Source organism: Lepisma saccharinum, chromosome 8, assembly GCF_977018435.1.
Source record: "Lepisma saccharinum chromosome 8, izLepSacc3.1, whole genome shotgun sequence".
Lineage (NCBI taxonomy): Eukaryota > Metazoa > Arthropoda > Insecta > Zygentoma > Lepismatidae > Lepisma > Lepisma saccharinum.
In genome coordinates this window covers 2,147,506-2,168,667 of record NC_139236.1, presented here as the reverse complement: position 1 = coordinate 2,168,667, position 21,162 = coordinate 2,147,506, and the positions used below count along the sequence as shown (strand labels likewise).

The window sequence follows — 21,162 nt, the reverse complement described above, 5'->3', positions numbered from 1 at the left end:
TTCCGTCTGTCAGATAGACCATTCTGGAAAGGACACTAACAAAGTAAACGGATTTAGAGAATTCTGTTTTATTTTTCACGCAGCTTCTTTTTCTTTTTCTTCCTCGAAAAAAGTAAAAGTTAAACTGTGACAGGGCATTCATAAATATGAGTTAATTCAAGGAAATTTGGATTAATAAAACTTGCAATTTTTCACGTCTACGGGCAAAAATTTACGCAGAATTCACGTAGAATTCCCGGAGTCAATAATTATGCATAATTCCCAGAATTCAAGGAATTCCTGTCTAACTTCCCTACAATAATCTGTAATGACGTAAGAGTCGTACATAAAAATTTGTTGTTTTAAATTGTACGTATAGCATACCATTATTAGACTGCAGGAAAGCACCAGTAATATGTAAACTAAAACAAAGCAATCTAAAGCACTTGTTAACACCTTAACACTTCACAAACACGTGCAGACTGGATGCAGCTATCTTGGATACTGAAGCACTGATGCGTCCAGTTCGAAAGTTAGCATACAGCTGTGGGCCTAAATGCAAGCAGATGCACTCTCACTGACTGGCATGCTAGCCACTGCTTCATGGACAACTCGACTGTGAAAAGCACTGTATAAGACATATGAACATGGAACATAGATAAACATATATAAGACTCTTCCCACTTTTATCCCACAAAAGAAATGCAGGATATAAAATGTGATGTTAGTTTTTAGTAAATTTATTCTCTCTATCTCTCTCTGTCCCCTCCCTCTTCTCTCTCTACTGTGTGTGTTTATTCTTTACATTTTACATGAACATGTGCATTTGTACAATATGTATATGTGTGCCAGTGAATGGGGAACATTCTCAACATTGCCTGTGAACATGTTAAGTACAAATACTTGTGACAGAAAAACGGGAGCATGTATGTATGGTGGGATCCTGTTGCATGGCATCCATCACTCTCACAAATCTGAAGAAAAGCTTCCCTCTATAACAAGGGAGGGCAACATTCCTAAACCAGGTAACAGCTGAAGTCACACCAACAATTCAATCTCCCATCTATTTATTTATTTATTGAGAGTATTCCAGCATAGATGGCCATTTTCCACTGAAATTTTGAACAATGGAATAAGCAAAAATAAATAAATAAAAAATAAAGTAACACATAAATGAATAAATATTAACAATGAATAAGTAAAAGATGCTACTATTTGATATTATTTCTTCTGATAGAAGACCAAAAGATATACTCCAAGGAAAATATGTATATCAGTACTTAATGGGAGGTAATTATATTGTGTGGGAAGTCTGTAGAAGAGAGATCTTTTTTTAATTTCTAATCTTGGTTTTATTATGTAAAATAAGCTTGTGTTACATGTGTTGTGCGCATCTGTACTTGAAAGTGGAATTCCTCATGGAGTGTGTTGCAGTTGGTTTTGCCATTGACAGTTTTGTATAAATAATTGAAATCATTCTGCAAATGGTGCTGATATGGAGTCTGTATGTTTAGGAAGCAAGAGATGCAGAGATGAAAAATTGCATATTGAGAGAACCCTGTAACGAACTACACCACTGGACACCCTATACCAGTACGTTAATCCAGTCGCAGCACCACATCAGTATCGTGTAGGGCCACCTTTCGCCGCAGTGACGTCCGCAACCCTTCGAGGAAGACTTTCCACTAATTTGTGATACCTGACGATGGGAATCTTGCCTCATTCCTCCTGCAAAGCAGCAAACAGCTCAGTGGTGTTTTTTGGGCAGCATAGCCTGGCTCTCCAGCTGCGCTCCAACTCGTCCCAAAGGTGTTCAATGGGGTTGATATCTGGACCCATGTCCTTGAACCACGTGTCAATAACGCCTGCCGTATGACATGGAGCATTGTCATGCTGAAACTTGTATCGGCCAATACCGAATTGTTCCCACAATGTCGGTAGCGCAGAATTGTCCAGAACTTTTTGGAACGCATCGGCATTCATGTTTCCCTGAAATAAACAAGAGGACGAAGACCGTACCACCAAATTTCACTGTGGGTACGATACAGTCCTGTAAACAGCGTTCACCAGGCATTCGCCACACCCACACACCTCCATCGGACCACCACATCTGGTAGCGTGATTCATCACTCCATAGGATGGATTTCCATTGTTCGAGAGTCCAATGGTGGTGTTCCTTGCACCACTGTAACCGACGGGTCGCATTGCGGCCTGTGATATGCAGCTTGTGAAATGCTGCGCGACTATGAAAACCAAGTGCGACGATCTCCCGGTGGACAGTATGATCACTTGCAGCACTACTGGAAGCCGATCGAAACTACTATGCCACCATCTGTAACTACACCTTCCGGTTTGACTTCACCACACGTTTCAAGCATCGATGGTCACAATCTGTTAATATTTTCGATTTACTGGGTCTGGTTCAGCATGTCATGACCCTCCTCTCGCTTCCACTTCACGATAACATCGCTCACTGTCGACCAGGGTATCTGAAATTTGTTGGGAATCTCACGGGTCGAATGCCCAAACCTGTCAGCTCCAATGATCATCCCTCGTTCCTCCTCACTCAGTTCGCGTTGTCTGTCCATATTGACTGCTGTAGCTGGTATGAGTGTATTCTCAACCAGCAACGCCTTTTATAGGTTGTATGATGTGTACAGACGATCCCAAGCACTTTTGAGGGGTGTTCGGTGACTGTATTCTATTATTGAGGAAATGAATGGCTTGAAGCATAACGTGAGGGCTGAGATATCACAAATTTCAGTGAAACGATACAGTGAACCTAAGAGATGCATGGTATTTTTTTGGGGTGCCTATAATTTGTTCCTCAAATGTGAGCTTTTGCTCGAAAACAATACCCAGGTCTTTGTGAAAAGATACTGCTTTGGTGTTATTGCCAGAGATGGAGTAAGACGACTTTAACAGGTTATTCTTGAGAGAGAGAGAGTGAGAGTAGTACACTTTTCAGGATGTAATGTAAGGTCCCATGTCAGACATCTATGGCACTTCAGCTCGTTTTTAGGCCATGGCCTCCCCAACTTCCTTCCTCCAGAACATCCTGTCTTGGGCTGCTCTTCTGCAATTTTTGATGTAAAGGATGGAGTCTGTGTCCTCTGGATACAGTCCTCCCATCCTTGGTCTTCCTGCAGGTCTTTTTCTTCCCATATTTCCTCCTAGCTTCAAATTTGGGATCCGGTGGTCATCCATTCTAGCTACATGCAGAGTGGCTACTCACTGAGAATTCCTTGAATTCCGGGAGTTATTTATGTGAATTTTTCTCCGTACATTTACAAGTGCCTCGAGGCAATTGTTCACAGTTTTATTTTTATCAAGGAAGGAAAAAGAAAACTGCATGAAAAATAAAACCAAATTCTCTCAATCTGTTTACTTGGTTAGTGTCCTTTGCAGAACAATCTATCTGACAGGCAGAAGATTATTGCAAGACAAGTAGAGGCACATGTTTTTGGTAAATAAAAGAGCAAAATTTCGGTACAAAAACAGAGTAGATTTCAGGTTCAAAAGCGGTAAATAAAATAAAATGTTGGTGTTATAGCGGTGAATAATCACATCAAAACTGCTATATAAAATGACATTTTGGTTTTTAAATTGTGAATATAATCCTAAATTTGATTTAAAAACTGCACTTATTACACACAATAAACTTATCCCTTCTAATAGCACATTTATGTAGTTACCAGAGTATTATATTTATTCCTGTGTAAGGGGGTTCATTTTTGCTTCTCAAATATTTATAACAGAATTAATCAATTTTCCGTGAATTACATAACTCACAGGATACTTCAGACTTCAGAAAGTGTTGTGTCGGTATATAAACAGTAAATTTCATGTTTAAGACTATATTTCACATTTTGCAGTTCATTTTGCATTATTTCGTGTTAAAACAGGTTAGGAAAATGCACCTCACACCTTTCAGAAACATGAAAAATGAACATTACAGCATGTTATTTCATATTTCGTGTTTTCGTCAAAAACGAAATTTGCATGCCTCTAAAGATAAGATATCTTGAAATTGATTAGGTAAATTTGAGTTTGAAATTCTTGGCAATTTTTCATAGATTTGTACATTCAGTAACATTTGTGACTGTGTTTGTAGATGTTTTATGAGCCGGAATACGTATAATGGCAAATGTAAACTCCCCACCTTAAATTGAATATTTTAAATAGTATGTGATATGCTGTTTAATTGAATTAAATTAGAATATTTGGATACATTGGAATCGCACAGATCCTTTATATTGTTAATATATTTGTGTGTGCGTGGTGAGAGGCTGTAATGCGTAAGATTGAAATAGAGAAGACATGTGCTTGGACCATTGAATTTTGGAAATTTCTCATTGAAAATTGGAATTATACTTGAATTGTTTCGTGGTCCTAGAGTGGTCAGCCTGTACATGGCTAGCGCACAAAGTCTTTTTATTATAGCATACATGGAGAGAGGTATTTCCTTTTGTAGTTTGCAAATTTCATCATCATATCTAATTCTCCACTCAGGAAAATTTTCTCTGTTGTTGCTGCCTTTTCTTTCTCTGTCATATTGTGTGTAATTCTTTAGACCTAACTAATTATTGCTGTTTTCTTACTGTTGGATGACCCAGATATGCATGGTATGTGTTATTTCTCATTTCAATTATTTCTTATCAATCTTCATAAAACCATTCCTTTGTATTCTTCTTAATGCCTGTTCCAAGAACTTCCTTAGCTACTGCCTTGACATTATTCTTCATCATTGACTCACATTTATCCTCTTATGTCTTCTGTAGGGTCATCTTCTTCGTTCTGTAATTTGGCTGATGATGATCTGAATTGTTTACTAGTCTCTTCATCTCAAAGTTTATTAATGTTGAGTTTTGGAGCTTTAGAAACACCATCTTCTCTAGATTTCATTTTACTGCATCTCAGGGTGGTCTGAGCCACAAATGGCACCTCTGTATGTTTTTACATCAGTTATGTTTGATTTTTTCTATTAGTACATGACCTACTTGATTCAATGTTGATCCATCTAATGACATCCATGTCTGTTTATGTATTATGTTGTGTGGAAAGAGTATAGAGCTGATTACCACATTCTTACTTGTTGCAAAGTCTATAAGCCGTTGGCCATTGTCATTGCATTCTTCATTTAAACTGTGCAAACCAATTGTTCCTTTTCCTTTCATGCCTATTTGTTCATTTATGTCACCCATAATCATTTTTGCATCATTGGAGTGCATAGATTCATAAAGTTGCTGAAGCTTATAGTAAAACTGTTTTTTTTTTTTTTTTGTCAGTTCATCCTCAGTTGGAGCATAGACATTTATAATTGTCATGTTGTGTAGTTTTGTTTTCACTCTTAGAGGCTAGCTGTCTATTTCTTATTGGTGCATCCACTACAAAATCCACACCACCTTCTTTCCGGTCTATTAATTTGCCACTACTAAGTATTGTGTGTGTGATCTTGTGTCCCATATTTCCTCTTTGCCACTCCTTGTCTTTTGAATGGCAGCTATCGTCACTGTAAGCTAGGAGTTGCTTTGTGAGTGTCTTCGATGCTCTTAGCTTTCAGGAGAGTTTGAGTGTTCCATGTACCAAATTCGTAGTCCATTTTTCTGTACTTGTTTCATCTTCGGTTGCTTCCATTTACCCAAGGGTTCTGTTGGAGTTTCGAAACAATGTGTGTTTTTTGTGTGTGGTTGTCAGTGCCATGCCCAACCTCCAACCTTGAGGACCAGGTCTTTTGATTTTGGGGTTTCCGTTCCCTAGAATGGTTGCTTTTCATAGCTCCAGAGTTCATCCTATCCCTGGTTTTACATAAGAGTTTCCCTCTCCTAGCCTTTGGGTAACCAAACCCCTGTGTACAAGGCAGCACAGTTTGCTCCAAGTCTGGCTTCTCCCCCTCAGCCTGCCTGGCTTGGGAGACCCTACCGATAGCTATCTATGCTTTGGAGATCATTGAAGCACACAAGCCCCACCACCAACTGCAAGGTCCCATCAACAATTTGAATTGTACTAGCTATTACCAAATAAATTGTACTGCCTTGCATTTTGGGGCTTGTTCCCACCAGGAGAGAGTTTATAAATACAAACATCATCACTGGCTATGCACATATATGTCAGTCTGCAGGTCATAATATATTGGAAACTATGTGAGGCTGAAAATTGAGTTAACGTTCTGTTGTCGAGCACCTGATTATTATTTTTTTTAATATATGTTTTAAAACCAATGTGTGTGAAAAATTTAAGCATTTAAACTGTAGAATGTTTGTTTCTTTAGTGAATTTTTTAAAATGTGAAACATTTGACTTGGAAATTTGTGCCCTTTTGTATCATTTTGTTGTTCCTTAGATAGTAAGAAATGATTATTCTGTTTTGTAGAGTACTCCCTCTCATCACCCAGTCATACTGTTGGCTGGAGTGGGTGCTCATGACCTGGAAGCATTGCTGGAGTTTGTGTACAGAGGAGAAGTGAGTGTTGACCCTAACCAGCTTCCTTCCTTACTGCAAGCAGCTCATTGCCTCAACATTCAAGGATTAGCACCTGGAGCCATACACCCAGATGTATGTATATACACATGTATTTATGTATGTGTTTTTGTGCATTTATGGCGATTTACACCTCCCACTTTCCATATACACTTCCATAATTTTTTTACCTTTGCCCCTAGGTTCAAACATATACAGTACCTAAAGTTATGTGTAATATAACAGTAATAATTGGCAATTGACAGATATTTCCTCAAGTCATGACACAACGGGTATTTTCCTTTAGATATATGGAGGTTTTCTCATTGTAGATTATTTACAGTAGAAGTAGTTAAACTTGGCCGTTAATCAGTAAATCCCCATCCCAGTGTGTTCTGTCCCCCCCCCCCATGCAGAAGAGAGAGTGTGAACTTGTGTAGCCAATGACTTCAACAAGAAAGAAAGAAAGAACGAAAAACCTTCAGTACCGGAAAAGGTGGCAGAAGGAATGTGTGTTTGTCTACCCGGTTTTCCACATGAAATTAACTATTGAAGTAATGTAAAGATAGCAAGTGTGTGTATTATAAGAAAAAAAAGTTAAAATCACCATTGGTTCACATAGTAATACCTCTTCAAATCCCAGTACTTTGCCAAACATCTGAGACCTGTTGCTCCGTTACCTTGCTATTTATAGGTTACTTGAAATTTCCACTGGTTGGCTGTCCAGTAACACACCTGCCTATCCCAAGGGTCAAGAATTCAAAAAGCTATTACAAGCATGCAGGAATATATCCAAAAGTTACGTATGCGGGATTTAAAAATACAGTAATATAAATGGCACTAAAATAATCAATACACATGAAACTTAGAACTGGCCAGTCTTAATTAAGTTAATTAATACACGTGTACAATTTACAACATAAGAAGGATCAAGTAATGATATCATTATTACACATTCTAAAGATCTTAGATTATAATATTGAAAATACTGATCATAAATGGAAGTACACTTCTCCAAATGTTACATGACCGCCCTGAAAGATTTCTAAGTCCAGAAATTGTTAATTTGGCAACATAGCTCTGGAGAAGTAGCAGAGAGTAGCCAACTCTACCGTAGATCCCTTTACTAGGTGAGAAATCCCGTGGTGAATGATTTACTGTCTTGTTTATAACAAGAAGTCAGAAACTATATTAGCCCAACATATTAATAGAGAACAAAACTGAAAACTCAAGTATGAGGAATAATTTAAGAGAATACTTTCGATTCGGCATGTTAAAATTGGGATCAGAGAAACTGTTGTGAAGTTAGAAACACTGCACTCACTCGTGGTCCACCTGGACGAAATCGCTGTCAAATTTGAACACAAAAGAGCATAATTACGAATAGTTTATGCAAATAAAATATAACGCCTTTGCATATACTGTCCAATGAGCAAAAAGTAACAATTCTCCCAATTTTCAGTGAAAATGTGTTCGTAGAATAGAAAAGTGGAAGTTTGCACAGTCGTGAACACGTTCCTAGGCATTTGCTACAAGCAAAGTTTTAGAGTGTTGGTAAAGTACTTGCATCTCAGATATCTTTTTCCAATAAATTAAGGGTCGCGGGTTCAAATCAAGGACCCTCCATACTTTTTTAAAACTTTTTTGTAAGTACGGCATTCAGATACATTGAGTATTTAGTTTAGTAATTAAGTTGAATAATTTAGTTTCAGAATGTTCACAAAATATAATTTGGTTTGCAATTTGACCAATGTTCCCAGGAGCACAGTGTATTTTTTGAATTTTTTTTCAGTAAGGTATACAATTCAGAGAAGAGATTTATTTCAAAGCATTAACTTTCCACTCAATCTAGGCATGCTACATATGTAATGTCTCCAACATGTGAAAAGTCTTACGTCCCATCACACATGTTGATCACAATACGGCTACACCACAGGTGCCACTAGTACTAAACATGCAGTTTAAAAAGTGAGTCCACTATTTAGGTCCTTTAGTTTAACAAAATCTCGTATTCGTATTCACTGTTAGTTACGTGAAGCGTGCGGGGAATTACTCATACATACTGTGTTTGTCTGTTCAGAAGTTCGAAGCACTGAGAAATGTTGGAAAAGAAGAAGGACCAAGTACAAGCCTTTTCTATCTCACAAGTGGCAAAAGTGAAATTATGTCCATATATTGATTTTGTGTGTGTGTGTGTGTGTGTGTGTGTGTGTGAGAGAGAGAGAGAGAGAGAGAGAGAGGGGGGGGGGAGAAAGGCACCTTACTAACCCAGTTGGGTATTTACAATTTCATTTTGTGTGATTGGAGAAATACGGATACGAGATGTTAAATTAAAGGACCTAAATAGTGGACTGTCATTTCTTAAACTACATGTTTAGTACTACAGGGAGGTTATTTCAGTCGTTTACCGTCACAGCGTCGGCTGCCGAGTGCCCCCTTCATGCAACAGGTCCCGGCAAATTGACTTACAGGAAGTCCGTAACAGAAACCGCTTGCTTTGTAATGTTTCCACTTTTCATAATTACAGTTAAAATTACAATTGAAATAAGCATGTACCTTGTCGCAAGGGTACTGGAAAAGGTGTCCTCCCAAATACAAATATTTCTGGCACCTTATTTCTGACATATAATCTTAGTAGTGTAAAATACGGTATTATTAACACAAAATTTTTCTTGTATAAAATTAGGCTAAAATGCCTATAAAAGTTTATTACTCAAGTGTCCCCCTCTATGAAATTTAAGATTTTTTGCAATATTACTGGGATGAAGAGGGAAGAGAAAAGAAGACCCCCAAATTGATGTGGCTAAACCTGAATTTGCTAAAATTGCTGTTTATAAATTTGTTAAAAATATGGCATTTCTCGATATTGTTTCGGCCACACTTAAATCTAAGCCAAGATGCTCATATGAGCCACACCCACACACCTACCCACACACACCTACACCCACACATATTTACTTCCGGTCCACTTCCGGTCTACTTCTAGTCCACTTCTGGTTTACTTCCGGCTTACTTGACAGACACTTGTGGGTTACTGTGGTGTTTTCTGATTGGCTTACTGTTTCAGATGCGGTCCTCGCTTAAGCTATTTAAAGAGTTTTCGTATTACAGATGAGTTAATATTGTGAGAATAAGTAGTGGGGTTTGTGGTACTATAAACTCACGAAAGTATGAACCCCCCTCAAGCAGATTTGCTTACACTTAAAACAGGCTCAACATGCCCATATGAGCTTTTTGCTCAAGTGTAGCACCCCGTCTAATCCAAGATTTTTGTAAAAATGCCCTCGGGAATTTCTCAGAAAGTATGAACCCCCTCAGATTGATTTGTCTATACTTACAAAAGGCACTTCTGTGAGATTGTTGTCCATAAACCTGTCAAAAATATGCCCTTCTTGGGCCACACTTAAAACTAGGCCAAGCTGCTTATAAGAGCCACCTACACACACACCCATACATATTTACTTCCGGTTTAAGTTCAATTGGGCACCAGGCTCAACTTGCATATTTAATATTAAAATAATGCAATTCTTCTAGAATTGCTCCGTGACTCTCTCATTTCTTACATCATAAACATATGATTTTTCACCTATGAGAATAACACTACATATAGTGTCATCAGGTAATGCCTCATGGAATTCACAGATAATTTTAATGTTTGTTCTGTCATTCACCACAACTTGTTTTCTTTTTGAAGTGTTGATTACAAACATGGGTCTCTGTGCTTTGAATTCATCTGGTGTGTAATACATGTCAGTATTGCCAGTAGTGACCCTTTTGAAAGCCGAAAATGCCTCATATAATTTGAGGAAATCATTCTTGGACATGTCTAAATTGTAATTTTCTCTAGGAAAGACCTCATTTCTGCCATTTTTAAGATATATGTTCTTGATGTTGCAGTTATCAAATTTACTTGAATTTTTTTCCTGATTATTGTGTCTCCCAGTCTGAAACAGTACCACCACAAAATCAGGCATGTCATATTGTATGCTGGAGAATGAATTTGTGGCATCAAACTCATAATAAGTACCAGTTGCGGGCTTCTGTACACATTGATATGTATAAAATTGCAGAGGAACCTGTGGATTTTTTACTATATCTGCTTTGTGTTTAAGAGCATAACTGGCCTCATATTCAACAACAGGAATTCTTAACTCCATAGTCTGAATAATGCATTTGCCTGCATCTGGTAAGGTATTAGGCAGAGCTTCTCCTGTAGAGTTTATTGCACTGTACCTCATCAAAGCATTATTATCATTGGCAGCTCTTCTAAATGTGATTCTTAAACCACCCTTCCACATAATATCTTTGTAATCTGAGAAGAATCCTGGCAACAGGCGCATAGGGAACAGCACTGTGTGACTCTTAGATATAATTTTATCACCAGCCTCAAATCCGCCTATTTTGTAGTAAGAAGCCTCGGTTTTGGATAATTTTAATGTGGCCAAAGCTGTGGAGGTAATGCCGGGATAATCCACTCTGTTTATAACAACACCATGCTTTCTGATCTCAATTTCAGAGAATAAATGCGGTACAAAATTGTCCACCAATCTTATATTTGAATTTGCCGGATAATCTGCTCCATCCAGCTTTACAACATCAAATTTGATGTATAGATCTGCTCTGTGGGGGTGTATAAAGCCATCCCCTACATCAAGATCAACCTCAATTTCTGTGTTGGGTTGATTTAAATTTGCAAATGTCCTCCTGTTTGGGGGGAATGATTGTAGCTCATAACTCTCAATATTTTCCATTGTATGTATTTTTATTTAAATGTTAATCTCTATGATTGCAGTTGTTGTGGCTCCAGCAAAATCAACTAATTCTTCTTTTTCATTAGTGACCATCAATTCAATGTTATCTATTCTATTATGGCACACAGGAAAATATAATGTTGGGGATGGATTGTAGATGATGGGCTCCATGAATTCGGAATTAGGTTTGAATGTTGCGATGATCCCAGTTTGTTTGTGAGTGCCTATGCCATTTGATTTGGTGATCATACCCTCAGCCACATTACAGTGAATATTCAGAGTCTCTATGGCTAAGAATTTAGGTATATTAATAGCAGTGTGTTTGATGGCTGGTTCAAGTTTTGTGTTGTTCTCAAAGCCTAACAGCTCTCCTATAGTACCCAGATACACTGTTTCTGTAGCAGATACAATCTCTACTCTGTGAGTGACAGAATTTTGACTTAACACTATACCTCTGGGTAATTGAGCATTTAGAGTGGACAGATTATACTGCCCTGGAGTGATGACAATTTTTTGATCCTCTACTGCAATTTTGTTGTTGTGGTGTGTAATATTAGGGATCAAGTACATGCCATAAAATGCTCTGAGAGCTATTGTTTTGGGATACACTATATCATCATGTAATTTGAGTTTCAATATTGAATTTTGGCTGGTGAGATGGAATACCCCATGATGTTTTAAATACCACAAGGCTTTTTGAAAATTTTCAATTGATGGTTTATTTATTTGAGACATATATCTAAGAACAGATAAACACAAATGTCCACAATTAACATCTTTGAAATTTTGAACACGGGCATTATTGTAATAAAGATTAGCTGAATTTAGATATTTTACTAAATTTTCAGGTGGAACACCTCCAAATGAATCAAACACAAATGCCTCATTGTTTAAATATTTAAGATAACAGATCCAGTGAGTGCCCTGATTTTTGTACTTATCCAAATTAACAATGCCACACTCTTTGTTGAGTGGTTGCTCTGGCAAAGAATCAGACATGTACACACCTCTAAAATTTTTGATGCCCAGTGGCTTGATTAAAGCTTCAATATCTTGGTTTGTAAGCGGCTCTTGTTTTTTTTAAACTTATTCATGGCTCTCTTAACACCTTTGCCTTTTTTCTCCATGGCCAGGTTATGGCGCTTCTGCTCATCTAATTCTGGCCTATTTTTCTTGGCATCTATTACTGTTTTTGCTATGGCAGCTGATCCCCCAGCCAAGCTCCCCACAGCCCCGAGAGCAGCTAAGATGGCAGGGATAGTAAATATGAAACCCCCTGTATGCAATTTTTTTCTAGATTGCTGTAATTTTTTTAATTGGGGGGTACTAAGCAACAATTTCATACCATGTCCCGTTGCAATACAAGAGCTTTTTTTCTTGCGCTGCTTTTTGGTCAAGAGACTATCAATAGTTTTAAGAGATTTAAGACCTGCATAAGGTATTTGATACATAACACCCTTGGCCTTCATTCTAGGTTTATTATATATATAATCACAGCCCCCACCCCAGTTTTTGTTTGGTGCTCATAGCTATGGTGGTTCCCAATGCTGATATTCTCTCACTTAAAGAAGCATCTTTGCTTACAAATCTACCAAATGCAGCCTCTTCTAATTTCTTGTCTGCAACATGTCTCTTGTCAAGATCAGAATGTGTGTTGTATGCTATGTCATGGTCTCTACAAGCAGCATCCAGGGGATTAACACCAGGATCACCTCTGTTTAATCTATGCTCCAATTTTGTGCCTGGACCACAATACTGATAGCCTGGAATGTGTAGTTCAAATGGCAGCTTGTTTATAATGTCATTAACCAGGCCCCGACCCTCAGAAATATTCCAAAATTTAGGTGGTAGAGTATTAATAATTTTTATGAGATATCCAATCCCCTTAGTGTCATTCACTATAAAATTAGACAATTTGGTGCTTATCATGTCCATAATTCCAACCTTTTCATTGTAAAAATTGTTGTTGCCAGCATTTTCCTCCCCAGCTATTACCAATAACCTATCTACAAGTTTCCTGACATCATCAACCCACACAAATTCTTTAGGCAGGGTGTTGTATTGTTTGATTCCACTGCCAGTCTTGATCTGTGACCATATGGGCTTGATTAAATTATTGTATTTTGCCCCACTGCTAGACTTGACTCTTTTTTGTGTAGGATCATTGTTCTGGTATAGAGCATCTGATTTTATTAATATTTCTTTGTAATGTTCATAATCTTGATCTGTATTGCTGCCAGGCCTTTTCCTAGTCATCAGTTCCCACAACCCAGGTGTTCCGGGGTACTTAACAAAACCACCTTTTTCTCCGAGACGAGATTCTGAATAAACAATCAGATCATCTCCCATAAATGTTACTCTGAAATTGCCAATTCTATGTATGATGCTACCATCAAGCTCTGTGTCAGCATATAAGCCAAACACCTCATCTTTATTGTCTTTAGGTGTGGTTAAATATTTTTGAGCAAGAAGACCCAATTCAATAGGATCCTGAGTAGCTTCAATTCTTCTAGGAGCAACAGGACTAGGTGTATGAATACTGGAAAGTGGGGTGAATGGATAATCTAATATGTTCCTTGCAGCTACAGGTACAAGCTCCGTGATCAAATTTTGATTTTGCTCTGTAACAGTTTTGATATTTTTACCTAATTCACTAATAGCATCAATTACAGGCTGTTCTGCTTGTTTGTGTTTTTCATAAATTCCCCGGTTCTCTGATTTCCATCCCTTAAATCTTTTTACAAGATAATCTCTTAATTTAAGATCATCAATGATTGGCCTTTTCGTGGTTGTTTATATACGTCTCTACGTCTAGAAAATTGTTGATTTTATTTCTATATTTGCCAGTATTGGGTGTTCTTGTCATATCAATTGTGACAAACCCATAACTGTCCTGGTTCCAGCACCTACTGCAAAACTTGGAAAAATCATTGTAGCTCAAGTCCCCACCTACATATTCATCGTGTATGTGTTTGAGGTTGGTATGATCTTGATGAAACACACATATAAAATTGCTGTTGTCTCGGATCAGCTGCTTCGGTATTTTAGAAAAAGTCTGTGCCAGGTAGAAGCAATCAATGTTTTTGTGCCGGCCCTGTGTAAAGAAATTTCTAACCTTGTTTTGATTATCCAATATAATGTCATCAAACACAACAACAGAATTATCGAGACATTCATCAAGTGGCTTAACATCTGGTTCAAAAGTAGCAATATCCAATCCATCATATAGCTTCATCAGCTGCTGATATTTTAATTGTTCCAAGCTCTTAGAGAAGATATACAAGTGCCTGTTTTTCCAGTCTAACCAGTTGGGGGCCAATAAAAAATTATCAACCATTAGTGTAGTTTTACCACAAGCAGATGGCCCAACAATAAGACACCTAATATTTTCAGGCAGCAAGTTGCCATTTCTCTTATTTTGTTGTTCAGGTTCTGGCAGCCTTTTTATAACATCCCAGGTGCTCATATTATCACTTTGTCTGCATCGATCCAGCTGTTTTCCGGATGACCCAGCCATTTGACAAATAACTTCTTGCCTTTTCTGCGGATGATTTTTTCTATGAGATATGTGTTAGGCTGTTTAGTTTTGCTGAGCTCTTGTTCATAGAACCTGCCTTTGAGAATTTCTCCTCGGTGATCTTTTATTATATATGTGTTAAGGGTCCCAGGTTTAACTTGAACCACTGTAAATAATTCAGTGCTCCAGTTTCTTGTAAAGCCTCTTTTGAATAAGTGCTTATATTTGCTGATTCTTACTTGATCACCCACCCTGTATTTGGCCTTTCTTGTTGTTGGCTGGTATCTAGGATAATAAACAGTCCTGATCAATTTTTGCTCATCAGATGAAGTTACTTCAGAGGGTTTCATGTTGATTGTGGAATGGACCGAGTTGTTATATTTATGTAGAAGTTCTGGAAGAATATTAATCCATTTATAATTACCTTGAAGTGTGAATTGTTTATACATAAGATTTTTTAAGGTTCTGTTGAATCTCTCTACAATTGAGGCCTTGAGGTCACTGTAACTCGAGTAATGTTTTATTGCCTGGCTTTTAATAAATTGTTGGAACACAGAATTATAAAATTCTTTGCCATTATCTGTTTGCAAATAGCGCGGGGATCTTCCACTCTGATTGATGATTGTCCTGAAGGCTTCTGTAACACATTTTCCAGTCTTGGATTTGAGTGGCAGAGCCCAGGCAAATTTTGAAAATGTATCTATTACAGTGAGTAGATACTTGTAGCCCTTGTTGATTTTGTCTAAGTTTTTCAACTGTCCACTTGACAACTCAATCAAGTCGCTTTGCCATAAATCATCTATGCCCTTTGTGACTACTGGCAGTCTCTTATAATTATGTCTGGCTTGTCTGTGTAATTCATCAACAATAATTTCTCTAGACATAATATGAAAACAAGAATATTGCAACTATAGGGTGTTCAGCAGCTGATACTGCAGGATTTTCTAAATATAATTTGTCCCCTATTTGTATTTTAAATTCCAGTGAGCCATCATCTTCAACATATGCTGTTTCTAATGTATTGGGATCTGTAAAATCTTCTAATTCTACACTGGTGATTTTTGGTTTGTTGTCAGCATTTGTTATTGATAAGGTAGGGTAGTGGTGTGCCTGTGGCTGATGCCAATATTTGATCTTGATTGGTCTCAGTGTGCCCCCAACAAAAAACTGGTAATAAAATTGTGCAGGGGACAGCATATATATTTTGCCACCTGGTGTAAATGGTGAATCATATTCTTTGTTGGGGATGCTGTACAATTCAAGAATTACTGTATGTTTTGGATTCTCGATTATGCCTGTTATTTCCTTTTCTGCTGTGAGCAATCTGTTTGTTACAGATTCAAGGTGCTCATTGATGGTCCTAACAACATCATCATGGCCTGGCTTGATTTTTATGTCCACAATAAGTTTCTTGTATTGTTGCACAATTTCTTGTAGCTGGGTGGCAAAAACAGACAGGGCATTTGCTTGATTGGATTCCATGGTTCCTAGCTGTTGCTTGATATTAGCTACAATTTGTTGCAAATTTTCAACAACTGCCAATTTTGAATTTTGAGCAGTAAGATCATGGACCTGTCTTCTGATATCCTCAAACAGGGCATGCAGTTCATTAATATGTTGATTGGTTGGTAGAGTGGCCACTGTCTGTGTGAGTTGTTTGATCTCTGCTTGGATATTCTTGATATCTTCTGATTTCAATATGCGATTCACAGCTCTCTTAATATTTTTAAGTTCCTGTGATGTAGGCAGATTTGAAACAGTATTCTGCAAAGATTCAAGTGCGAATTTTACATTGTTTAATTCAGAAGCATCAGCCACATTTTGCATAGCATTTTGGAGCAGGGCTATATCTGCCTGAGAGGGTGTTGATTGTTGTAAAATTTCAAGTTTTGTTTGAATATCATCGATCAAGTGATGAAAATGTGAAAGCTCAGATTCAGTGTTGAGGTTTTCAAGCTTTGTGATTTGGTGCTGGACACTAACAAGAGTATCTACAATACCGGGCAGGCGAGATTCTTGTACATTTGTCAAATCACTTTGCACTGCTGCTATTGTACCTTCAAGATGGGTTATGGTACTTTGAATTTTTCCAAAATCTTCATATGTTTCAAGTTGCAGCTTGATGTTTGCAACACTTCGAGTTATTGCATTCAAAGCATCAGAAGATGGCAAGTTGTTCATAAAATTTTCAAGTGTCTCAATTTTTTCTTTAACCTCGGCTATGGCATTGTTCAGAGGGTCCAGATTAGGTATCTGGAGGGATTGAATCTGTTCTTTTAGAGTGGAAATCACTAGATCAAAATCTTCTTGTGATTTTATGCTTTTGACAATTGTTTGGAGCTGTGCCTGGACATTATTTATCTGCTCTTCCAATTGTTGTTTCAATTGCTCAGAGTTGTTCGCCTGGGTCTTAAATTTGGCTTGAAGAGCTGCTACAGCTTCTTCCAAACTTTGAAAATTATCTAATGTTGCCAGATCAGTATATTTCTGAAGCAGCACTTTGAGTTCTGAGTCAATTTTAAGAAGAGGGTCCATGCATTGTGATTGCAAATTTGTAATTTCTAATTGAAGACTGGCATTGAGTGTGGTTTGTAAAGCTTGTAAATCACTTCTTAATTTCTTGACTCTGACATCAAGCATCAGAATCTCATCACTGTGATCTTCATGTCTTGTATGGCCAAATATATCATTAGGCATTTTTGTTTTAGTGGTTATTTATTATAGAGTATCTGATTCTTAATTCTATAAAGAAAGGTATAAGCTTGTCATATGATCCAGGGACCTCAATATATAAGCAGTCACCAGCAGAAACAGTATATACAGTGCCAGAAATCATGTTTGAGTGCTTAATTCTGTAAATATTTCTCCCTACTGAAATCTTAACATCACCCTCAGGGGTTGTAATAAATTGCAATTGCCCACCTACAGGTAATTGGTAATGATTTAAATTATTGTTAAATATGTACAATGTTTTACCTGTTTCATCATCAACATCTGTAAGTATGCTGTTCAGATGAATAATTAACAAGCCACTCAGTTTAGACAGCATATTAGAAGAGGGTTGTGGTGTCGGCAGGTCCATAATAGCCTGTTTTTTGAACCCAAATAAGTTCATAGGCATGTTTATTTATTTCAAATCATGCTCTGTAATTGGGCATTGATTCCCATTTTTCAAATCACAATGCCCCCAAGGTAAAGTATGTATGCCACATGATAAAATACATCTCTTATCATCATGTGGGTCCAGAGCCACTTTTCTTACAATATTGCTAGTCAAGAAGTGATCCTCACTCTGAATTCTATTTTCTGATGTTTTGATTAAATTCTGGGATTTGAGGCAATTTTTATAATCTTCAAATACAAGATCTTTGTCAACAGTCACTCTGCCAATGCCCTTGGCCTTTTTGACAACAGCACTACATGTTTTAAAACTGTACACCTTGGCACTTAACCCAGCAAATTCCACAATAACATCACCAAGTGTCTCATCTTTTAACTTGCCAGGCACCTTTTTGTTGTGGGGTTGAATTATTGTATGTTCACTGGTATCAAAGTATTGAATCAATTCAGGCTGGGACATATCTTGATAAACATCTTCTGTTTGGATATCAAGAATAAAACTATCCGTGTCCATGTACATCAATTTTACACGATCACCATAAAAAGGTTTCAACTTATCATAATACAATATTAACATATGTAATTTGGACGATTCCAATATTGCAGCCCCTTCATAAATAGGTTTATCAAACTTAATCTTTGTTTTTTTCATGTTGAAAAGTGCCATGTGCTCATCATAAATTCTTCTGTAATTGAAATTAGGCTTTGCAACCAATTTTTTGCTCAGGCTGGGGTCAGTAATTATTTTAACATCGGTATGTTTTCTGACATTTTCAATAGTTTTGCCATACACTGAATTCACCATCAATTTAAACAAGCTCTTATCAAATTGGCTCTTTGCAGATGTTCGAAGCTCTGTATTTGTATCAATGTATGGTTTCAACCATTCTGAGTGCCTGAACCTTAAGACTTTGCCAACTTTGGTCACTTGAACACCATGTTTCATCAGGAACTGGAGGTTTTTGTAATATATGACATAATCCTGTTTCGGCTCTAGAGTCATCATGAGCTTCTTCTGTTTAGAGCCAGGTGAGCACTGAACCTCGGGAATTGGGGGCAGATCAGAAAATTTATTGTGCAAATCATCTGGAATTGTCAGATCAACCTCTAAGAAGAGGCCATAGTCACTGTCATCAAAGTCCTGAAGATCCTCAATATTGAAATCTTCAACCCATTCAAGCCCTGCATATGGCAGTTTTTGCATCATGGCATGACCATAGAGGCTGTTTGCATCTACATACACTATAAAATTTGATGGCCGTGTTGGATCATAATCGGGCATATATTTGTTATTTGCTCTGGCATATCTCTGGGAACATTGCACCATCCCTCCTCTTATACATTTCTCCATAAACAGATACATATCTTGATCGTGGATCAGATCCAATTGCATTTTAGTGTTCAAAAACATTGCGGCCCATGCTAGGCCCGGAGCACTGTAAAAATACGCTGGATCCAGTTTATAATTTTGCATGGAAGATTTTCTGAATGCCTGCAGTGTATCAGCTAAGAGGGTGACATCAAGTTTCAAATATGCCTTGTGATAATCACCAAATGTCTTGCATTTTAAATTGTTCCACATCAACTGAGCATGGTGATAATCATCATCAGTGATTCCAGATCCTCTGATTCTGCTGTAAAACTCTTCTTGCGGTGGTAGGGAACACTCATCAAATTTAGGAAAATCTGTAACATAGTCATATGGATATACACCCTTCCGCCTAATTAATTTCAGGTCCTGATTTGGAAACAAGGCACGTGTGATTTTGAATTGATCATCAGGTAATTGATTTGCCAGTGTAGCCAGGCCAGCAGGCAGCATTCTGTAAGAATCAAGAAATCTTATGTGAATGGGAACACCATTAACTTTAATTATTTTGGTAATGGCAATATATTTCTCATCATTTTCAGCTAAAATATTTAAATTCTGCTTGTCAAACCCCCCGTACCTGATCAGATGATGGAAATCATAATTGGATGCTCCATGGAAAAATACGGGGATACATCTTGATCTTTTGATCTGAATATTACAGCTATTACACAGGGCCATTTTAAATTTACCATCTGTATGAGAATGTTGATGAACCTTGATATTTGCATCTGAAAATTCAGAATCACATACCGGGCATTTTTCTGCATTGTTGAAATCTTCAATCTGTTCCTCTGTTAAAGGCAACATAGGCTTTGATTTTAATAAAATATTAGCTGCTATGTCACGGCTCTCATTTTCTATTCTATGTTCAAATATTTTGATGGCATTTGGTCCCATGTATAAGTGTGGCTCACTAGCTACACCATCCCGTATAACTGTATAACAAAAGCTGGAAGGTTCATGTAGCTGGTATGGTGTAGTTGAAGATTCTTCAGGATCTGGATTGCAGAATGCATGAGGTTTGAGATTCGATTCAAAATCACAAACAATATATGCTGGGTGTTCCAACAAGGCTTGAAACTTTTTGAATTTGCAATTTTCACTTGGATTGGGCATCACCATATGAACAGGTTTATGGTTCCCACAGTATTTCAGATGCTCAATTAACTTGTTTTTGGCAATTTCTGCATTCTCTTCCCGAACCCCTTTCACCATTTTTCTACCATCAAATACAGACAAACATCTTCTGCACAACTTGAATATTGTATGAGTTTTGTCTAGTTGTGTTCTGACTAAAGCTTCAAGACTGTGTATCAGAGTGTAATGATATGAGCCATCCCCTTCAATTAAGAGCAGATCAATCGGAACAGCAGAATCATCATCAAATGTACTGATTCTGAGAGGTGCTATCAAGCAATTGCCACAGCCAGTAGAACAAGTAAATACATTAATAGATAATTGTTTTCCATTGATATTCCTGGCCCTTTTTTCAAATTTATCAATATTCTGAACAGACATTGGATATTCCAAACCCTCCATTGCATCATCAAAATCATGTTCATGTTGTTTGTAATAAGTTATTCTCTCAGGATTCCTTGAAACTGGATACAAAGCAGCTAAAATACACCACAAAAAGCATTTCTGGTCGGTATTTTCTATATTAACCACGGCTCTTCTGTTTTTAATATTGGCAGGTAATGGCACATAAGTGGAACCTTGTAATGGGCTGAATTCAGAAATATTAACATATAACTTGTGTGATGAACCGCATAGGCTCCATCCGGACTCTTTTGCCGCAAATTCAGAGTGTTTGATATTCAGTTGATCCATCAAACTGCTTATTATTTTGTCCGAATTTGTATTGGAATAAACCGGTACAGTTTCTGTTATGTGGGGCTGTGTAAATTTTGTGCCATTTGGTTTCTTATATTGTGTAAACAATTTGAGGGAGAGCTTATAAGAGC

At 37.4% G+C, this 21,162-nt stretch overlaps 1 protein-coding gene across 3 annotated transcripts in view; it reads left to right on the top strand.

The window, feature by feature from the left end:
• The window catches only part of Trl (Trithorax-like), a 118,299-nt gene that overhangs the window by 31,705 nt on the left and 65,432 nt on the right, over positions 1 to 21,162 (top strand). For all 3 annotated transcript variants that reach the window (XM_083126282.1, XM_083126279.1, XM_083126281.1), the window contains exon 3: positions 6,352 to 6,534. In XM_083126282.1, the coding sequence (XP_082982408.1) occupies positions 6,352 to 6,534 (183 nt within the window). The remainder of the gene's footprint in view (positions 1 to 6,351; positions 6,535 to 21,162) is intronic.